Here is a 21514-nt window from a genome sequence, read left to right as displayed (position 1 = left end):
ACCTTTAAACCCGGTAAAATAGAAGCCTAGGTACCTAAAGTATAGCTTGTAAACCTTACAGGACGGTCGTAGTAGATCACTACAACGACACCTTGTAGAAGCCACGTCGAATGAGCAAATAAACGCGGCAGGGTGACACGCGCTTTTAAGCGAGAAGACTATGAATTCACCAGCCAGGGTTTCTACCATATTCAGAGTGATCTTGGTAGGCGAATAGGAACCATAGATCAAGGTCTTACGGTAAGACGGCGCGGGGAGTCCGTTGTATATCCCGGCCTAAGGGAACGCCAAGGCGGTGGAATATCAAATTGTTAGCTAGGAGCGTTGGGTACCTTGTTATATGAATGTATCATTTACCGAGGGACGTATTATCTACGTAGTAAAGGCCTAATAGATCTAAAAGTATGATGTGATGTGGCCAGGGCCCAGGAATGAACGGAGCGAAGCGAGGGTAGTACCTTGCCGGCAAATTCAGTCTCGTCCTTTCGAACTACAGAGCACCAGACTCCCGACTTCGGCAACAGATATTGCACCAATAGGTGGCATCTAGACGGATACTAGGTAGGTAGCTTGGCGTTCTATGCGTGACCTAGATAGAAGTTGAGCCTACCGAATTACGTGTCTAAGATTTCACCCGTGATCGGAGTCCACGATAGCTACTCACAAGTCACAAGTTCCAGCCCTCAGAGGTACTATAATCCAATATGACCACGGTACCCCTTTCGGCAATGAAGCCGGTGGTCCGGAACAGTAGGTACTCATGGATATAGGGAACCGTTGATCTCTCTACAATTACATACCTAATATAATAGTTTCAACAAGGATCATGGCCCCCACCACAAGATTAGAAGGCGACGCAACATTGTAGGGTGAAGGGCAGTCGTTATCCTCTTTTGGAATTATTCCATAGTAGTTCCTTGGGTGTTATTGTCACGGTTGCGAATCCGATGGCAAGGGCCGATATGCCTGATATCCCTAGACTGGTTCCGAAACTGGGTCTGATATCCTGAATAGGGCCGTGATGCTGTTCCGCCTACCCACGCACGTCTTCCCCGGGGGCGAGGCCGGGTGTAAGTTAGATTGTTCCTGTTTCATTGGCACGTCTTCGATCTCTAAACAAATATATATAGAGTGTGTATCCACAGATTGGCGAATATGCCAGGGCTCGCCAGGATGGTCACCCCCCCAAATAGCTAGCCTTGCATAATTAGTTTTTGTACTGTGACTTCTGCGACGATCAAGAAAAATCCTGATGAAACCTCCAGCTTGTGATAAGGTAGCGGGAGCGAGAGGATAGGGCAGATTGTTGCAATAGCGGGATAGGGTACCAGGTGGCAAGACGTACTAGGATAAAGGACGGCTCGCGGATGCGAGTGATTGCATAGCGTTACTTAGCTTCCTGCAAGGTGAATTGGAATATCAAGCGTACGGAACTGGTAGAGAATACGGAAGGCGAAAAAGGAAGAAATTTAGTAGAGTCGAGACCGTTTTCAGGATTATTAGTTGAAGTTGAAATATAAGAACTGAGCACCTAAGGTACCTACATATGAGGTACCTAGTATCCTTGTATTTTTGTGGTTGTGGCGTTAGCTAAACCCTGTAGGTGCCCTGTCTGCCTGTCAGATGCGGGATGGCTGGATGGGTCATCTCCGCCCGGGGCCCCGGACTTGTTTCCACCCTTACTAATTTAACGGGTCCAAAGATAGGACCAAGATACGGTACCCCTGTAAACCTTATCGGCTAACGGCTGTCTCAGCCTCAAAGTTCAATTTTCGCAGCCTCGCATGACATGACGTCTCCCAAGCTCACACGCTTACAATTGGAGATAAGATACCAAAATCCAAGTACTACTTACTATCTTAGGTACCTCTAGGTAGGTATAATACCTACGAACCCAGATAGTCAAACCCGCGCAGACACGTCGCAATACCAATTAAATGCTGCACTCTCCATCCTGCCCCCTAAAATGGCGCACATGACCAACCCCCTCGCGACCGTCGACCAGCTATACCAGCGGACCTCCTTCAGCGCGCTTCCCTCCGACCTCCAAGACGCCATCTTCTTCACGACCCAATGCCTCACCCAAGCCGCCGGCATCCTCCTGCGCATCCCGCAGTCCGTCACCGCCCAGGCGAACGTCATACTCGCGCGCTACTGGCTCGTCGAGTCTCCCCTGTCCCACGAGTTCAGCGACACCTCCGCTGCCGCCCTCTTCCTCGTCGCCAAGCTCAGCGCGCACCCGTGCCCTCCCCGCGACGTCTGCAACGTATACGCGTATCTCTTATCCCCGAGCTCCGTCCTCTTTAGAAGGAACAGTAATAACGACAACAACAAAGGAAAAGAAGTAGAAGGTAGTGGCGGTAATGGCGGAGTAGACGACAAAGACAAAGCCGACCCGTCATCGTACTACCTCTCAGAAACCGCGTACGCGTCCTTCCGCACGCGCATCCTCGCGCTCGAGGCGCGCATCCTGTACGCGCTATCGTTCGACACGCACGTGGCGCTGCCGCACCCCCTGGCCGTCACGTACCTGCAAGCGCTGGACTTCCTGGGGCTGCCGCGGGCGCGGATCGCGCGGCGCGCCGTCGCGCACCTCAACGCCGCGCTGCTCTCGCCGCAGCTCCTGTACCTGACGCACCAGCCGCACGCGCTCGCCGTCGCGGCGATCTACGCGGCCGCGCGCGACGCCGGGGCCAAGATGCCGGACTGCGCCTGGTGGGAGGTGTTCGACGTCGACCGCGAGGAGCTCGGGTTCTTGGTCGTGGGGATGCGCAGCCTCGAGGGGTGGGTGCGGACGCTGAAGGAAGGGGATGGGGAAGACGGTGATGGTGTGTTGGCCAGGGGGATGATTACGCGGGCTTATGTGGAGCGGGAGATGAGGAAGAGGGGATTGAGGATTGGGAATGGGAGTGCTGGGGTTGGGGGTGATGGTGATGGTGATGACGAGATGGAGGACGAGGAGACAGCGCTTATGCGGCAGATGGATGAGAAGGCGGCTGAACTAGAAGGCTAAAAAGGACGAAGTAATGCCTAGATGGATTTCAATGGAACACAAAAAGGGGTCAAGAGGGGGTCAATATTTACCAGTTAATCCTAATGACTTGATTATCTGGATTTATAATAGGTCTCGAAAGTTGCAAATGCAGACTGAAGTCGCATGAAGAAGCTATAGGAGTAGAAGACGAGAACGGCAAGTATTAGAGGATATACCTAAGAGGTAACAGGCACCTATCTAAAGGTTCTCTTGCGAATACTACGTAACTAATCGCAATCCCTCATGGAATAAATTCCGAGGCCATTCTTCCTTCTACATACAAACGCACTCGCATCTGGTCAGACTCATTGTCATAGACTTGAGGTCCTGGTTGATGATTTCCGTAAACATCGCCCTAATTCATGAATAGACCGCCCCCTCGCAAAACGGAACATAGAGGTTTCTGAAAACGCAACGCAGTTCTTTATTAAATCCTCATTCGGATATTCATCGGATCTCTATTATCCTTTTTTTTTAGTATTTTGCTGAAAGAAAAGGCGCGCAGAAAAGGACATCGCCCTGCCATAGGTCAGGTGTATCTTATTCCTTGTGAGAAACCGCCCCTTGAGCAGCGATGATCTGTAAATTGACAGGCCTGAAACCCGAACCGAGAACTGGAAAATAGTAGAAATCGAAAAACAGCGCGTCATATCGTATCCGGCCTAGAAGGGAATACATAGCATAGTGAATTCTGGGTGTTGTGTCTTTGCTTAACCGGCTCGAGATATGACCCAATAACATAGTCTGATGGGACATCAGAATGTATGGATGGAGGTAGCGTCTCATGAGCTGTTATCGGGATGGAACGGATCGGAAGTGTCCAGTAGCACCTTGACCTGCTGCATAAGCTGGATGGTGAATTCCTGTCGATGGATCTCGTATTCGACGAGCGCGGCGTCGAGTAATTCCTTCTCCAGTCCCTTTCTGTCTTGGTGAGAGGCGGGGATCTGATCGAGTTTGCGAGATAAGGTCTTCTTTACCTCCAGCTCCTTGCAGCCAAGACCAAGAGGCGCCCACTGGACTACCTCCTTAGTCTTCTCGAGGAGATCCGCGCACTTTTCGTTCTTGAGCACGCGACAGACGATGGTGCAGTGGTCGGAAATCTCCACGACATTCGGAACTTGCAGGTCAGAATGTTTAGAGTAGGCTTGTCGACAATTGCGGTACAGTTTCGCCAGAGTTGTGCCAGTGCCTTGGATATCCATGGCCTCGGACGGTACCATGTACAGGTTGTGCTCGTAGTGGTCCTCCACGTAGTCGACAGATCGGATCCAGTCGAAAATCAAGGCGAAATCCATATGAGGACACCATTTGTGTAGCCATTTCACCATTACCTCGTCGGTGACCTGCAAGGCAGCCTTGGCGGCTAGATCGAGGGTATCGTGATTGATGCCTTTGAATCGCATCTCGGGGTTATCCATTAGAACATCTGCTAGGCCTCTCATGGTGTGAGAAGCGGGAGCAGGCATCGCCATGAATCGCAGCTTTTTAAGGGTCAGTTGCGAATATCTCAGAAATTATCAGAATATCGAAAGCATAGGAAGCACCGTAACTGGGATGATATTGGTAGAAGAAACGGGCCAGATATATTTGTATTTGCTATTTGTGTGGCTGTTGGTAGGGTTAGGCACTTACAGTGGGCTTTGAGAATCGAGAATCACAAGGAGTGGGAGAGCCGAACAGTTGTTTCTTGCTAGTCTGCACGATCCAAGCTGCCGGTCTAAAGGAACGACTACTAAGTCGTTGGCTAAGAGGAAATTTACCAACGCAGTTATTGAAACGCAGCATACCAGGTGCGGTAGCGTAACTCTTCCACTTGTTCTTTTGGGACTGCCTTCTTCTACCCTCCCGTCGCCTCTCAGTTCTAATACTACCCATGATGAACCAGTTGAATAATGGAGGCAATGCAAGATCACGAAAAAGGAACTAAAGAAAGTATGAAAGGCACAAGGGAGATCTTAGAGGAGTGGGATAGTTAACAGTTAAATAGTTTTAAAGGAAGATGAGAGTATGTATCAGGTGGGCACCGTGCTTATGCTTCACGTTTGTGATAGACCCGGCAATGAGATCACGGCGATATACTTCTAATATTGATGTTACGTGAATATACTCTGCTTATTATAACAGGGCCACCTTCCCAAAGGCCTCAAGGGGTGAAGGGGTTATACCCGGAAGGTGTAGCTGAGGAGCCTACTTCTTGTTTACATGTTATCTGCTATCCTGTCATGCGCTTTTGGGGAAACGATATCTACGTAGCTTTAGTAGCCCTAGTAGCCCTAGTACACCTTATATTAGGTAACTGTATATATATATATATATGCCCAGCTATAAGCCACATGGTGTCTGTTTCATTTCTTATCATACCTCATGTGATAAACTGCACAGTAAAGAGATAAATAAGTCTAAGATAGGTAACTTTATGATTTTACTTCCAACAAAGAGCTTGGATTTCATTCGGCTACCCCTGGGAAAATGAAGATACTCAGACTCTCTTGGTCATAAATAATATACAGGTTTGTATGATGGTAGGTCACCTATCTTGAAGCGTTTTTAGAATGCATCCTTACAAACCGGAGTTGGTAAAAGGGGTTAAAGCAGGCCAAATACCAACGGCTATGGTCTAGAACCAAGGTATCATGCCTGACAGGTAACAATACGAACTATTACTACCGTTATCACATAAAAAGAAGAAAATACCCGAATATATCTGCAAGTGCGAGTGTTTCCATTCCCAAAGACTTATGAGGTATCAATCTGAAGCGAGCAAAAAGCCTCCCACATCCAATCCAACTCAAGCCCGACCCGTACGCCACGCCTGTGCTCCTGTATAGCATTAAAGTCGCCTTGAACCTTATATAAGTCCTGTAATTACCCTAGGTACCTAGGTAGTCTAGAAACCCTTACCTCAACAGACTTCCTACGTCTTGCAAACGTATATTATCCATACCAAGGGAATTTCCTCCCCTATCTATCCTGCCCCAGCCGACCCCCCAACCTGGCAACACACTCGCGCTCGCCACCATCGTCTCCCCTGACGTCGCGAAACCTGCTGTTGAACTCGAGCTAGCGGCGCAGTCGACCGTATTATTGCTTTCAGTACCCCTGTTGCGCTTCCAGAATTTCCACCTTCTTTTCGGCTGGACGTTCTGCACCCTTGCTTCGGGCGTTGTCATGATGCCTGTCCTACCGCTCGGTGCCATGCGCGGATAGAAGAAACCGGCTGGCTGGCCGCCAGAAAATGGGTTCCACCATCGGCCCTTGGATCGTTCGATAATGCTGCCGTTGCGGCCCGAGTTGTATGACGTCGGAGGCTCTCCCGCCAGCTCTTCGAGAGTATACCCCTTGGTTTCGGGGATGAGTAACGACGATAAGGTCCCGCAGAGCATAAATAGCGCGAATATCTGCATTAGCCGGTCGAGCCACGGCGTGCATGTTTTCCCCGAGCAGGGAGTAGGGGCGCCCTTTGTGAGAAGCGGCCAGGAAATAACCTGCGCCACGATGGCGCCGACTTTCCCCATAGCTGCCGAAAGGCCATGTCCAGAGGAACGGTATCGTGTGGGGAAACACTCGCCCGGGACGATGAAGGTAGTAGTATTTGGACCGAAGTTGAAGAAGTAATTCGCAATGACGTATAGGGCTAACAAAGCGCCCTTGCTGAGGCTGTTATAAAGGAACCCTAACACACAAAAGGTGATGGTGAGGATAATGAATCCAATGATCTGGAGGGGTTTACGACCGATACTATCTACCGTCAGTATAGCAGTCCAGTATCCGGGCAGAGAGCCTGCGACGACCAAAATGATCGTGCCAACTGCGCCGTTGAACAATATTGTATAAAGTGAGTCCCCATCGGCGTAGCCGATTGCTTGTAATATTATTTGGTTATTCAATCCCAAACCATAGAAAGCTAGGTCCTATACCTTGATGTTAGATGAACGGATATAAAAAACGGTGGTGAAAGGGATACATACTAGAAAGAACCACGATAAAGTGGTCCCCAGCAAGACCTTAGCATTCTTCCATTGTGTGAAGTAAACGTAAAGATCGTGCCAAGATGCCGAGGGGATATTTAACGCTGGAGAAGCGACTTTTTTCATTCTAGCTTGAGTGATTTCGTCCACTTCTCCTTCTGACTGGCTCGACATATACGCTTTGATATCGGCAGCCGCCTTCTCAACATCCTTAGCCACCTCGAACGTATATCTAGGCGTTTCGGGGATTGTAATGCGATAGTAGAGAGCAAAGCAAGCCGGGAGAGCTCCAACCCCTACAATAATACGCCAGCATCGATCGGCGGCTGTCTGACACGCATAGTCGCATTGGTCGACGGACGGGGCATTTCCGAAAGCGGTTTTGAAAGATATAGTGACGATAAGAGCTACAACAGCGGCTAGAAGCTGGCCCATCCCCTGCATCGAAAATACGGCAGCCATCATAGCACCGCGCCATCTGGTCGGCGCAAACTCCGAGGTGATGACGGCGCTCAAAGGATAGTCCCCTCCTATACCGACTCTAGTCATCGTATTAACACAAATCCTCGCGCGAGAGTGTTTTTCACCTTACCCCATCATAACCCTCCAAAACGTCATTAATCCGGTAAAGCTTATAGCTTTAGAAGCGGCAACTACGCGGATGTTAGTATTCTGGAATTTCAAATACTGTCAGTGGTTCTATGTATATTCTTGAAAGCGCGAAGTGAACCATGATGAGCGTAGGGAGTTTCAAATCGACTGGCTGTGGATGATGGTGATCCATGGCGATCCAAAATACAATGGATTTCAATAAGGGGTTTCTTTGCTGTACCCACCTAAGCAACAAGATAGAGTTGAAAAGACAATAATACCCAGCTCAACTCCATACATCCGCCGTCTTCCGAACTTGTCCGCCAACCAACCAAACAGGATCTGGCCCAGGATAATTCCCGCGCTTGTCGACGCCTTCAGAGTCTGGCTGACCGGAGTCGGTAGGTGTCCAAAGTTCCCCCCATACCCATTCTTAGCATTCTCCGGCGCGCCATGCCAGAACACAACCCCGAGAAAGGTCGTTACGAGGTTAATGGCGAAGATGTCGTACGAATCAAGAAAAAAGCCTATGCCAGCAACCAACACGGCCCTCACATGGTACATTCCAAAGGGCACCTTGTCGATTTCTGATAGCGCGAGCCGTCGCCTTAAGTTCGGGTCTTGGATATGGCTGAAGTCGTTGAAGAAATTATGAAAAGCACGGTTGCCGCCGTACGTCCGGTCATACGTCGCTGGCGCCATAGGCTCCGACGAAGCCATTGTCGAATATGAATACCTCGGCAGGCTTTTGGCCTTATCGTAAGTATTTCGTGATATCGGTTGCGGAAGCAAACAAATGCATAGTTATTAGGTACTCAACGGGAAAATGCGAGCGCTAGATTTGACCCTGGCTACGATGAATTCATGGTAATGTCTGTTAGAGGAGCCTAACCGCTGGCGTGGGAATATACGATGCGGCTACCTATACGGGACAGAGCGTCTTACGGCCGTAGAGTGTGTGAAACCGAACCGACTATGCTGTGGAAAAGACAGAAACGTGGCGGGTAGAATATACTATGAATAGAATGGAAAATGGCGGGAAAACGATAAAAAAAAAAGCAGCATGGCTAGGGTTCCTAAGGTAAACCGAATAAAAGTTGTGTAAGGGCCTTTAAGATCTGAGACAGAGCCTCGATGCGTGCCGGGGTAAGAAGGGATGTGATCTGACGTACTTTAAAGATCGCTACGGTAGGTAATTAAACCCTTTTCTTGTGTCTGACAAGGTCCCATCGACCCAATAGCATGGGTGGGCGGATTTCTCGGGAGGCTCCTAAAGGGGTCTAGGAGGCGGACGTTAGGTACATAAATGGGCTGAAGTATCCATCACTAGGATGCCATCCAATGTGAAAGGCAAAAGCGTTAGATTGGTATAAGAGTTGCAAGTGTCTAGGCCTTGGACATGCCTCTGGGGTGATATTGTTAAGCTAGCCTTAAGACATCCTTGACATTCCGTCCCACGACCTACCTATTCCTGTCTTGATGCAACATCTTATCATCCGATCATCTGGAGTGACATGGTGTTGAGAGGTGACGTGATGAGTTAATAATGATAGCTTATAAGTATCGTAATGTGCTAAAAAAGCTCCTCCATTAAGGTTGTCCAGGTACCTCTTAATCCAGCATTCGGACTGAGCCGGTAATGTGATTGGGCTAACGGTTGCCAGGGCTCAGTGCTGAATGCTGGGATTGACACAGGACAGGAATGGTTCAGGTATACATGTAGCTTGTTGAAAACGTGGGTGTGGAACTGGAGTTCCTCATTGTCATATGCATGAGTTCGGTGAGGTTCGAGTGGGACCTATCTTTTCCATACCACCACATCTTGGAGAATCGGGGCTCACACCAAGGATGTTGTGAGCCTGCTGTTCTGGTTCGACTAGGTAGGTTAGGTAGACATGTAAAAGATCAAGACGTGGGGAGGAAGTATCACATGATTGTACAAGGGCTGAAATTATATTTGTTCTCCGTGACGCCCAAGATTTGCGAAACACTTGACCTAGGTAGTACCTGACCGAGAGTCACTCAAGGTCATAGGTTTGGAGGTTTAGGAGATCCTTCGGAATATGTAGCATGGGCTTGGCAGTGTTAGATGCCTACCTAACATATGTACGGCGAGGATACGGTAAGGATGTAGACACAGGGATAGGTTAGGTACAAGATGAAGTTGCGAATGAGCCGCGTTTACGGGTGTGAGCGGGACTTCGCGGGGCGAGTTGACGCACATACCCATCGGCCCGAGATACCTTACCTTGATTCTTTTCTTTTTCTCTTTCCCCTGACGCCAATAGGTATTGATGGAGCTCAAGCATGAATATCACTCAATGTAAGTATGGCCAAGTGCTCTTTAATCTTACAAGTATCAGCTTAGTACCTCAGCAGGAGGCGAGGAGTTAGGATGAAGCTGCGCAAGCGGTCTAATGAAAAACCATTTAGCTTGGCGGTAAGCCTCCAAGACCGCGTCGCCAATCGGAACATCGACTTTTAGAACGTGGTCTGAATTATTCGATACCAACGAAGTATAGGTCTGCAAGCCACCACGCTTCCATGTGCTACGTGCTACCATGCAAAGGCAGTGATATGTTAGGTAGGTATTTACATTACATACCCGGCGCTTCTATCCGAGGATTAGTACCACGAACCTACCATCCAATTATCATCTTTTTTATTTATAAAAGAAAAAAATCACTTTTGTGGATTACAGATATAGGTCAGGTGGGTATAAGTATAGATATAAGCACAAAGTAATTAGAAACCGAATCACGACATATGCTTTTGTGGCTTTTCTCTTCCTTCTATGAGAAGGTTTAAAATTAAATCCTAGCCTTATAACAATACTCAATTAGGAGACCATGCGCTTCTATTCATCTCTTTATATTCCTCTTTTTGCTCACCCCACACTACTCGCAGCGGATGCTACCGTGATAGTTTCAGTTGAATGCGCATGTCATGGGGAGCATGTCTGATTTGACGCTGGCTGTCTTTACCCAGTAAGTCGGGACAACTAGACAGGCACGTCCTGTGTTGTATTATATTGTATTGTACAATATGAACTTTTAACCCCCAACGCTGCTTAGTACCTAATGCATCGCCCTATTTCGAAACATGATCAAACCATCAAAATCAAGGTTGAAAAAGCATCGCTTTAATTCGAATAACTCTACTATCGAATTGTTTGGCGTTGTCTTTGCGCACGAGCTATCTACCACGCTGTGATATCTTCTACTTCTACTTCTGCCTCTCCGAAAGTGCTTGACTTAGTTAACTTGCCGACGCTAGCTGCCTCCATCTGCTCGCCTTCTCTAGCCATAATGTCCGGTAACGTCTCGTATAGGAACTCTAAGATATACTTGTTGACTTGTTCGAATTGCAACAGGAACGCATCGTGACCTTCCTGGCTGTCAATTTTCTCAAGTCGGGCATTTTTGATATGCTCCGCCAATTCCTGCTGTTCGGCAAATGTGAAGAGCCCGTCGCTTTCAATACCTAAAACCAGCGTGGGCTGCTCAATGAGAGCCAGTGCCTCGGCAACGCTGTTAGCGCGGTATCGAGAAACGTCGTGAGTGTCCAACTTCCTGGTGATGGCAATGTAACAGTTACTGTCAAAGCGTTTGACAAATTTCTCGCCTTGGTAGCGAAGATATGACTGTGCTGAGAAATAAGTCGTCGTCGGTAACATATCTCCTTTATCAGAAACGTCTGTCTTCGGGCCGGAGAATTGGGGATCGAGTGATTGACCATTGGTATCGTCATGTATGCTCACAGCAGTCCCGCTAGTATGACTGTTGTTCCTTGATTGCCGATTTGTCTTGTGCCCGTCATTGTGAATGTGAAAATGAGCTTCGGATGGAGTGCTCGGGCGGGGTCTTTCCCTGATGGTCTGGCGCCTAGCCGGGTCTGGGATATTGCGTCCAAACCTTGCCTCAAAGGAATTCCGGCTCCGATAAGTCAAAAGGGCAGACATACGGGCAGCACCAAGGCCGGTCGTAGGCGGATCGGAAAAGGGGTAATACCCATCGTCATACTTTGGATCTGCATATATGCTCTGCCGCTGAGCCTCGCCCCAACTAATTCCCCAAGCGCTATGACGGCTTGAAGTAGCGATTGGAACAATACTTCGGACATAATCTTTACCGAAATACGCCCACTCGAGCACAAGCATACCACCCATAGATCCACCGACAACGACAGCCACCTGGCGTACACCCAAGTCGTCAAGAAGAAGCTTATGCAAGCTGTTCTAAGTTAGAAGTGAATATATATATAGTTTCGGTTGAGTTGAAACCTACTTGACATCGTCTCTTATGGTGGTAAGAGGGAATTCAGGACCGTATCTTTCGTTGTTTGGATTGCCATCCTTGGCGGTTACCGGACTGGCCGTGCCATAGGGACTGCCCAGACTGTTCATACAGACAACAAAAAATCTGGAAATGTCAAATGCTCGACCAGGACCGCCGAGGAGAGGCCCCCACCAGTCGCTAACATCGGCTGAGCCCGTCAAAGCATGGCAAATGACCATAGCATTGTCTGCATTGGGAGACAGCTTTCCTCGCGTTGTATACGCCAATGGCACATTGTGCAGAGTGACTCCAGATTCAAGGGTAAAATCCGGAATGATAGCAATTTCCTGGTCTGGAATCAAACTCGCAAACGGGTTCTCAGGTTGCTGCCGAATTCTTTCTTCCAAGTATTCAGTCACTGCTTTATACCATAAAGATTGGGGAGTAAAGGATATAAAGGATAAGTTGCGTTAAGAGCATATCAGATATCAAAATCGAAAACCGCGATAAAGAAATGAGATGTGACTGACCATATTTTTTTGCCCGGTTTCCGGCTTCGGATTCCTGTGCCATCTTTTCGTATAACGGACACTTTCGGACGTACAATGGGCAAGATATATAGAGAGAGGAAGAAAGAGATGAGAGAGATGGAAGATGGAGGTATTATAAAATACCTTAGGTAGTAGCGAAGTAAGTACTTAGAAGTTAAGCGAATAATAGGTAATTGAGAGATTGTATCAATTCTTCGTAGAATACTTTCGTAGAATACTATGACATAATTTGCCGGGTAATTTGCTTGTTGGGAGAGGTAAAAAGAAAAATTCCATATATTTTAGATGCTGTTTTGTATTTATACCAGATTTAATTCGCACGTCATGCCCAGCTGGTCATGCTGTTTGTGTTATAATGAACAAAATGCAAAACGCAAAATGCAGATGGTGTTATGGTGTTCAACGATGACTCCCATTCCCCACTCCAAATATCGGGGTCGCAAGGAGGTACAATTAGCTCTCGCTACCTACCTTCAACGCAACCTCTAACCAATAAATTTTCGCTTACGTAATTATGTCCTCAGTGGATGGCGATTTTTTTTTCTAATAAGTTGTAACCCGTTTGTTCGTAGGTACTAGTATTGGTGGGTCTAAGAGAGAGATAGAGAGGTTGATGTACCTAGTACTTCAAATTATAGTGTAACACGCTAACTGTTTAAAGTTCCTTCTACGCTTGACTTGCCTGCATGCAGCCTTACCTTTTTGCAAGCTCTGAGGCTGCATCAACCAAAACCTATCCACCACGCGATAGGTACCTGCTTCTTCATTCAACGCGACCTAACCACCTGCACCGTCTAGACCGTACTGTCCAACGGACATCATTCTTTTTACAACCAACTCAACGTTATTCCCCTTCTCCCAGGAAATCATTTCCCACTATTCAATATTGGCAATTAGCTGGGAGATACCTGAACCTGTAACGAAGGGTGACGCTGTACAACACTCAAACAGTCACGCTTTCTTTGTTCGCATTCAAACTCTTATCATCAATTCATAACCTGTTTTTTTTCTATTCCTTTAATCGTCACTATTTTATCTGGCAATGTCACATTGCTATCCCGACTTTTTGTCATAAATCATACCGACCTCTCCTACAGCAGCATTCATCTAGTTCTACATTACATTAAGTATGATACGCTGAGATCTATTTCTTCATCACCTTTTCGAACGTCTCCGTTTACTACTTGACCATTCGGTCTCTAGTCTTATATTCGATGACCCTTTCTGTAACATAGAATCAGTCGCGCACAGTCAAAATGCCTCCGAAGCGAAAGAGAAACGACAGGCCATCTGATGCTGGAGCGAATCGACCGGCTCCTCATCGTCCTTCCGACACAACCCTCGCCCAACATGATCGAGATTTTCAAGAGAATCTGGCATCGCAGAATCGCCGCGCTTCAGGCGGTCGAAACACTAGAAGAAATCCTGATCGCCGCGATTCTTCGGGTAATCAACTAGCCACCATAGGCAATCGAGGCCCCGTCTCTCCATCAACTGTTCGACCATCTAGTTCATCGTCGCAGGCCGCTCCACCCACTATACCTTCTACGCCGTCAGCTTTTCAATCTAGCCAACCTAGTCAACCTCGAGTACCCGTCCCGTCGAACTATAATTACGCTATACTTACAGAATCTCGACTCTCTGTGTGGCAGCAGAAGGGTCGACAGGAAGTTGTTGAGCATGGTGTCAAGTCTCGTAACGACGAAGACGTTGAAGAAATCTCAACCATCTCTCAAGAGTTCACACATGCTGTTCTAGAAGGGCGCCTTGGTCCAACTGACGCAGGAATTTGCGTGAAGCAAATACTAGGACCAGCAGTTGAAAATGCTGATGGGCCTGGATTTGGTTTCGATGCACAGAGGCTATTTCTTGATACCCTCTCTATTTTCATCGATTCCGAGGAGGGTGCTTCGCGGCCGCAGCTGCGTGATTTTGTTGCTGCCACAGAAATACCTCCCAAGATTCTGCGTGAAGTTCTGGACGCACCAGCCTTACAGCAACTTGGTTTGATCCGCGAAACCTTCGTCAAATTGGGCATTCGATATGCTACAAATCAACTGTACCGACAGGCTAACTATAACCTACTTCGGGAAGAATCCGAAGGATATGCCAAGCTTGCTGCAGAACTCTACCGCACACCGTTTCATGCTCGTGACCATCATGATTTTGCCCTTGTGCAAGCTTGTTGGGAGCGGGTGAAGGGTTTGATTGGGACTTTTGACCTTGATGTCGGCAGGGTTCTCGATGTTGTCATTGACGTCTTTTCCGCAACGATGCTTAGAAACATCGTGTTCTTCTCGAGATTTTTGCGAATAAGTTCTTGGTGGCCTCGCAACCAGGTCGAGCATTCTGAGAGGGTGTTCGCTGGTGGGCTGCCAAAATGGGCTTTGCCGCAATACGAAGATACTAGTCTCGAGGATCTTAAAGCCGAGCTTGTCGAACGGTGCCATCAGCGTGACCTAAAGTTCTGGGATAGAGCTCGAGAAATTCATCTGGATGCTTTCTTCGAGCTGGGCGGGAGACGTATTGACGACGTCGACCAGTACGAATCGGCGGAAACATCTGGCGCTACTACGAATAACGACTCTAGCCTCGATTGGATAAGAACCACAAAGACCCTTCCACCTTGCGGCAATAAGATAGCTGCGCAGTTGTTGGGCTTTAAGTTTCGATTCTACGCGTCTGACGCTCGAGATAAGCTAGAAGCGCTCCCGGCAAATCTGTATTACCTCGCTGCCTTCTTCATCAAAATTGGGTTTATTTCTCTACCTGATCTTTATCCTCACCTCTGGCCTGACGATGACCAGATGGAAGCTTTGAGAGAACGACGAGAAAAAGAGCTCGAGGAGAAAGAGTCGCTCAAGAGACAGGGAAACGAGCCGAATGCGCTTCTTACAGCTGGTGCCCTTACCGATGACACCTTACCAACCTCTTCCAAACCACGAGAATCCACGGCTGCAAACGGTGACAGTAATGAGCAAGATGCGAATGCTGCAAAGGATGACGATGAAATGAGCTTGCCCGACCCAAAAGAGGCTCATAAGGCAGACATTGTGGCCCATCTATTGATCGTGGGCGCCATCCCTGAAGCTTTGTTCATCATTGGCCGATTTCCTTGGCTTCCCGAAGCCTATCCCGACGAGATTTACCCGGCTCTAAATCGCATTCTACTTCATTCTATCAACAAGATTTTCGAAGAAACTCGGCCTATTGAAATTCGACCAGTGACCAACAATCCCGTTAAACCAGAATTAGCTCAGGACCAATCTGGGACGACCAAGGGCAACCTGAAGCTTACCGATGGTTCCCCCGTAAAAATATTGAAATGGCCCCATGCCGATGGTAGCCACAAAGGTATAATCTACCGGTTTTACCTCGATGAATGGGCAGATAACGTCCCTATATGCCAGACGGTCGATGATGTCTTCACGCTCTGCAGCACACTTCTCAATGTTTCTGGTGTTAATATCGGAAGGGAACCTTCCCTGGTGAAGAAATTATCCGCCATTGGCGTGAAAAGTTTCTTACAAGACCAGTCGCCTGAAAATGTGGCGCGTTGGCAAGACCTTCTTCGACGCACGCTCGTCCCTTCGCTATGCCTTTGCGATGCCAATGTCGATGCCGTAGCTGCGGTTTGGGACCTTCTTAAGCACTACCCAACGCAAGTTCGTTATAACATCTACTCGGAGTGCTATGAAGGGCAGATATCTCGGACTCCTGCTATGGCCAAAGCTTTCAGGCATGCCAAAGCGGGCACGATAGCTACTTTAAAACGCCTTTCTTATCAGAATATTTCCAGTTCGGCAAAGAAACTTGCCAAAGTGGCCCTATCATCACCGGGTATCGTATGCAAGGTTGCTCTTGAACAGATCGAAGCCTATACCAATTTGATCGAGGCGTTCGTAGAATGCACAAAGTACTTTACGGAAATGGGTCATGACGTCCTTGTTTGGTCTCTCTTAAGCTCACTCGGTGGCAAAAAGCGAAGTAGGACCCAGGAAGGGTCTGTACTCTTGACCAGTCGATGGCTGCAGGCCCTATCAAAATTCTCCGGAAGGGTTTTCCGGCGGTATAGTAATATGGATCCGACGCCAGTTATTTATTACGTGAACGACCAAATCACCCACGGGAACCCTACCGATTTGATTATTTTGCGGGAGCTCATCACTTCTATGGGTGGAATTGTCTCGGATATTGATTTCACAGATGCCCAACTGTTCGCATTGAGCGGCGGTGAAGTCCTACGACGCCAGACGTTAGTTAGTCTAGGCGATAAGCGGTACGAGTCTGCGAAGAGTGCTTCTCGTCTTATGAAGGCGTTGGTGCAGACGGACCTCGCTTGCCGACTCCTAACAAATATGGCCCAATACCGGCAAGCTGCCATCTATCAGTTACCGGAGAACGAAACTCATATCAAGTACTTGGCAACCGTGGTTGATGACTCGCAGCAAGCTCTTGTTCAATATGTAGAGCTGCTACGAAATAATCTGGCCCCCGAACAGTTCGATGCACTCATACCCAGTATTCCACGATTGATGACAGACTTTGGTCTTGACGCCAATCTGGCCTTTATGATAGGCCGAGCCAGCCTCCAATATTTCATGATGGGTCCTGGAGAGAAGGTCGCTGTTACTGCTTCTGAATCAACGCCAGATGCGGACGGTGACCTGTCTAACGAAACGAAAGGCAATGTCGACGCAGCGCCCACAGTCAATGAGGACGCCGGGGATCAAATGGCAGTAGACGTGCCGGATGCAGACGAGGCAGACCAACCTCAATTACCTCCAGCAGTAAACGGCCAGAAACCTGACCGGTTCCTAGAAGTGCTTAGCCCCATTACCAACGCCGTCCGAACCCTATTGCCTGCAGAAGTATGGGACAAAATTAGTCCTGAATTCTTTGTGCTTTTCTGGTCTCTGCAAACGGGCGACCTCGTGGTTCCGATGAACAGTTATGAGGCTGAGATTACCCGTGTAGAAAAACAGTATAGCGAACTCAAGCGGGAGCGAGGCGATATGAGTACCAAGAAGAAATCCCTTGATGCTCTTATCCAGCTGAACAAGGATCTCTCTGCTGAAGCTAGTACTTGTCACGAACGAGTGAGCAAGACCAAGATATTGCTTGGCAAACAAAGTTCCCGATGGTTTATCTCATCAGCGAAATCAGAATCTATCGCTGATACATTCATTGAAGAGTGTCTCATTCCGCGAATTTTACTCTCACCTAGTGATGCAGACTTTTGCCATCGCATGGTTAAGTTTATGCATTCCAGTCGAGTGCCCAACTTTAGGCTCGTCGACTTATATGACCGATTTTTTGGCGTAAATAGGCTGCGTATGATGATATTTGGCTGTACCGTTCGGGAAGCCGAATTCCTCGGTCGTTTTATTAAACTTACGTTGGGCGACCTAGCGAAGTGGCACAAAGATAAAGATATCTACGCCAGAGAAGCAATACAGAACGGAAAAATTGGATTCGCAACAGCTTTTGAAGACAATGGTAAACCGACATCATTCATGGAACACGACCAATTTCGTGACCTTCTCTGGACATGGCATCGAAATCTAGCTACGGCTCTACGAGCCTGTCTTACTGGGACGGAGTGGATGCATATTAGGAACGCCATCACAGTATTGAAGGCAGGACTTGAGCACTTCCCTGCCGTTGACTTCATGGGTCGGCAGTTCCTACAGATACTCGGAAAGATTGCAGAACGCGAGGATGCAACAAAGAATGGGGGCGAAGATGGACATAGCCACAGGGTGGATCTCTCAGTTACAGCTAATACTGCAACTTCAGCCCTCAAGAAGTACGCATCGAAATGGGTTATGGTTCAAGCATTTCGGTCTAATACTGTAGGTTCTCGACATCATACGAAGGATCATATATGTGCTAACTGTACTATAGAGCGGGGACTCTGTAGAGGAAAAGAAATCAGCAGAGCCTACCAAGACTACCCAGTCAGGTCTACGGCCAAGTGCGCCAGAGTTCAAGCCTACGCCGACAAGGTAAGCTTAATTCTCTTGAAAATAACTGAATGTCCGTCTCATATAGTAGCAGTGTGCCCACGCGAATCAGAGCAAATGCCGAGGAAGAAGATGGCGAGGTAAACGACGTGAAGACATCAAATGGTGGCGAATCTGTTAAGAAAGACGCAAATTCTCGGCAACATACCCCTACCAACAAAGATACAATTCAGAAGCCGATAAATGTTCCTCAAAAGATTGACTCGAGGCCAATTCCAAGCCGTTCCTCGACTTCAAGATCCATACCACCTGCACCACCTGCTTCGAATTCTAACCAAAGAGTAGAGTCGTCCCGTCCATCCACTCTAGCCCCCGCCCCTGGCCTACCTAGCCGACCAGAAGTTCCATTTCCTGCTCACTTTACGCACGACAAATTTGGACAGATCACAACTTCCGCGCATGCCCGCGATCATAGAGAAAATAGGGATCCCAGAGAGGTGCGAGGTCCAAGAGATCCGAGAGAGCTTCGTGATTCCAGGGAATTGAGAGATCCCAGGGACCAGAGGTCGTCGTTCCGAGCTCCAGATGATTCGCGTCTAGCTCAAGTACGAGATCAGCCAACTAGGGATCGTCGCATACCGGAGAATGTTTCAAGGGAGCTTCCAAGATCTGAGAGGGATCGTCCTCCACACCGACCAGAGCCCGGCCGGCGAAACGAATCAAACGCCCCTGATCGCGATGGCCGCGGTCCGCGTGACCGTCCAGGACCTTCAGGCGGTGTCAGCCGAGGACCTGATTCGGCCAGAACGCAACGCGACAATCAAACAACCACAAACCCCATGCCACCACCTCCACAACCAGAGGTACAAGGCCCGACGGTGAACCCGGAACGCGCACGCCTTATCAACGCGGATCGTCCGGATGAACGTGCAAACATGGTAAATCCAGCTCGTGCAGCTCTAATCAATGAAGGCAGGCCTAGTAGTCGCCAGTCTAGAGAAGATAGTCGAGATCGCAATGGTTCCCGCCCGGTGTCTCCCCGGAGAGATAGCCGTCCTGACTCGCGACCTAGCGATTCATCTCGTGACCGGGCTCATCGTATGGATCACCCCCCTCGAGACCACTGGAATGAATCATTGCCATCTATTGGACCAAAGGGCAGTAGGATGATTGAGGAGGGTGATCGAGGCTTAGCCGAGAGGCCTCGAGACCCTCTCCCATTTCCAGGGCCACCTCATGCATCCAGAAGTGAACCTGATCACGGTCGATTAAACAACCAAGATCCAGAATATGGCCGCCTAAGCTCTATCCCCTCGATTGGTGACGCACCTAACCCACCTGAGGGGCCACGTGGTCGTGGCCGGAACTCAGCTCGTGCCCCAGCAAATAACATTCCGGGGCGACCTGATCCTAGGTTCCCGAGCAACGATCCTCACCGGCCTCCGTCACCAGACAGGCATCATCCCCCTACTGGGCCCGCGTCGTCTAGGCCGCGACGAGGTCAGACTGGAGGACAATATGGTCATGGAAACGGTCCGGCTATCTCGCCGACGGCTACTAATCCTCCGGCAGGAATACATCCAGAAAGGCTAAGGCAATTGAACCCGGGTGGCTCTACCGGATCGGTACCACCCCCCCAGTCATCATTTCCAGCTCCTGCCCCTAGTCCGGTCTCTGTGCATCCAGATCGAATGGGCCAGATTGCGGCATCGCCTTCTGGTTCCCACCAGGGCAATCGCTCTGCTCTACCTCCTTTACAAACCTCCGATCGCGCACCCATGTCTGGTCCATCAAATCATCGTCAACCGTCTGGAGGCCACGCAGGTGCCTTCGGGTCAGATGCTAACATAATGGCCGCGCCTACCGGACCAGCAAACTCTAATGAACGTTCTAGGGCTGGCGGTGGGAGACGGCAGCTATCGGGTATCAACACTATACTTTCAGGAGGAAGCCCTACGGTGCGTTCAAGGGGCTCCCGATCTAATCTGGCTGGCTCTGATGCCCAAGTGCTTACGGGAGCGTCTCCCGTGTCCACGCCGGTTCATGAACGTCCTGACCCGAATATTCTATTAAGTGAGCGCAATATGAACGGAGGGGAACGCCCAGGGCGAAATGATCACGAGCGAGGACGGAGAGAGCACAGTAATGCTGACCGATCTCTACGCTCCTCCCGCCGGAGCAGTCGGGATCGTAGTACAGAAAGGGACCAGAGACCAAAGGAGCACCGTGATTACCGAGACCGGAAATCTAATACCGGGGTCCCTGGACACGGGAGAGAAGGCGAGATGGAACCGCCACGTCGATCTGGTCGGGACTCTACAGGTATTGGTAGAGAACCAATACCCAGTGCAGGGAGAGGTGATTTAATGGGTAACCCTCGTGACGGGCAGCGAGAGCCGCGTCATCGTGGGGATGGCGGAAGCGGAAGACATGAAGATTACGGACGCGGTCGAGGTGGAGGTGGACCAGGTGGAGGGCAACGTGGAGGTGATGATCGTCGAGACGCAAGGGGCGGTGACGATCGAGGCCGCAAGCGTCGAAGCGATGATTTCGGAGGACCCACCGAGAAGAGGCAGAGACGTTAGGATCGGGGTCAAGAAGACCAAGCTCAGCCGTACTATGTGAGATTACCTCGATAAAGTTCTTTATTTTATTTTTGTTTTTTGAAACTCGACTATGTATCATGAAAACCGGCTCAGGGAGGCAACGAGCATATAATTCGCAAACAATGGCAGAGACAACGGAGGCAGTGTCATTGAGTACTACATTTCCATAGCATTCATCTGCAACGGTGTCAAGGACAATGCACGTGGGACACTTCTGGCCTTTCTTTTTGACAATTGGCCTTACCAGCGTTCGTTTTCATGTCGTTTTTACCTAGTACGGATTAAAAGAGGGCACCTATTTCCGCGACAGAGAAAGCAAGCAGGCAAGAAGGCAAAGGAGAGGCCACAGAAAAAAACTACTACCTTAATTCACACAAATTTCTTCCCTACATGCATCGTTTATTACGGCGTTTAAGAGATACCAGAATCAGAATCAGAACCTTGACAGTCGTGGGGGGGGGGGGGGGGGGGGGGGGGGGGGGGGGGGGGGGGGGGGGGGGGCGGCGGGGGGGGGCGGG

At 49.1% G+C, this 21514-nt stretch overlaps 5 protein-coding genes across 5 annotated transcripts; 2 read left to right on the top strand and 3 right to left on the bottom strand.

Moving 5' to 3' along the window:
• The first annotated feature begins 1763 nt into the window (after positions 1-1763).
• Positions 1764-3179, top strand: F4812DRAFT_278120 (cyclin-like protein). The gene has a single exon (XM_047930981.1). The coding sequence runs from the start codon at positions 1967-1969 to the stop codon at positions 3011-3013; it is 1047 nt and encodes a 348-aa protein (XP_047793089.1). The 5' UTR covers positions 1764-1966; the 3' UTR covers positions 3014-3179.
• A 637-nt stretch (positions 3180-3816) lies between these two features.
• On the bottom strand, positions 3817-5007 carry F4812DRAFT_469289 (uncharacterized protein; the record flags this gene model as incomplete). Its single annotated transcript, XM_047938865.1, has 2 exons — positions 4670-5007; positions 3817-4518 (listed from the first exon to the last, which is right to left on the bottom strand). Exons 1-2 carry the CDS (start codon positions 4910-4912, stop codon positions 3817-3819), a joined length of 945 nt encoding a protein of 314 aa, XP_047793088.1. The 5' UTR covers positions 4913-5007.
• Positions 5008-5934: 927 nt separating this feature from the next.
• Positions 5935-8316, bottom strand: F4812DRAFT_450042 (phosphate permease; the record flags this gene model as incomplete). Its single annotated transcript, XM_047936044.1, has 5 exons — positions 5935-6948; positions 7006-7546; positions 7598-7658; positions 7694-7768; positions 7842-8316. The coding sequence occupies 5 exons, from the start codon at positions 8314-8316 to the stop codon at positions 5935-5937; spliced, it is 2166 nt and encodes a 721-aa protein (XP_047793087.1).
• A 2077-nt stretch (positions 8317-10393) lies between these two features.
• On the bottom strand, positions 10394-12860 carry F4812DRAFT_418924 (homoserine O-acetyltransferase). Its single transcript, XM_047933297.1, has 3 exons — positions 12404-12860; positions 11883-12273; positions 10394-11828 (listed from the first exon to the last, which is right to left on the bottom strand). The coding sequence occupies exons 1-3, from the start codon at positions 12444-12446 to the stop codon at positions 10796-10798; spliced, it is 1467 nt and encodes a 488-aa protein (XP_047793086.1). The 5' UTR covers positions 12447-12860; the 3' UTR covers positions 10394-10795.
• A 652-nt stretch (positions 12861-13512) lies between these two features.
• F4812DRAFT_278024 (transcription factor/nuclear export subunit protein 2-domain-containing protein) lies at positions 13513-21448 on the top strand. The gene is made up of 3 exons (XM_047930980.1): positions 13513-18279; positions 18332-18432; positions 18485-21448. The coding sequence occupies exons 1-3, from the start codon at positions 13681-13683 to the stop codon at positions 20973-20975; spliced, it is 7191 nt and encodes a 2396-aa protein (XP_047793085.1). The 5' UTR covers positions 13513-13680; the 3' UTR covers positions 20976-21448.
• The last annotated feature ends 66 nt before the right edge of the window (positions 21449-21514 follow it).

Source organism: Daldinia caldariorum (assembly GCF_022478825.1).
Source record: "Daldinia caldariorum strain CBS 122874 unplaced genomic scaffold F4812scaffold_3, whole genome shotgun sequence".
NCBI lineage: Eukaryota > Fungi > Ascomycota > Sordariomycetes > Xylariales > Hypoxylaceae > Daldinia > Daldinia caldariorum.
Note: the sequence above shows the minus strand (reverse complement) of the source record. Positions and strands in the feature narration are given on the sequence as shown.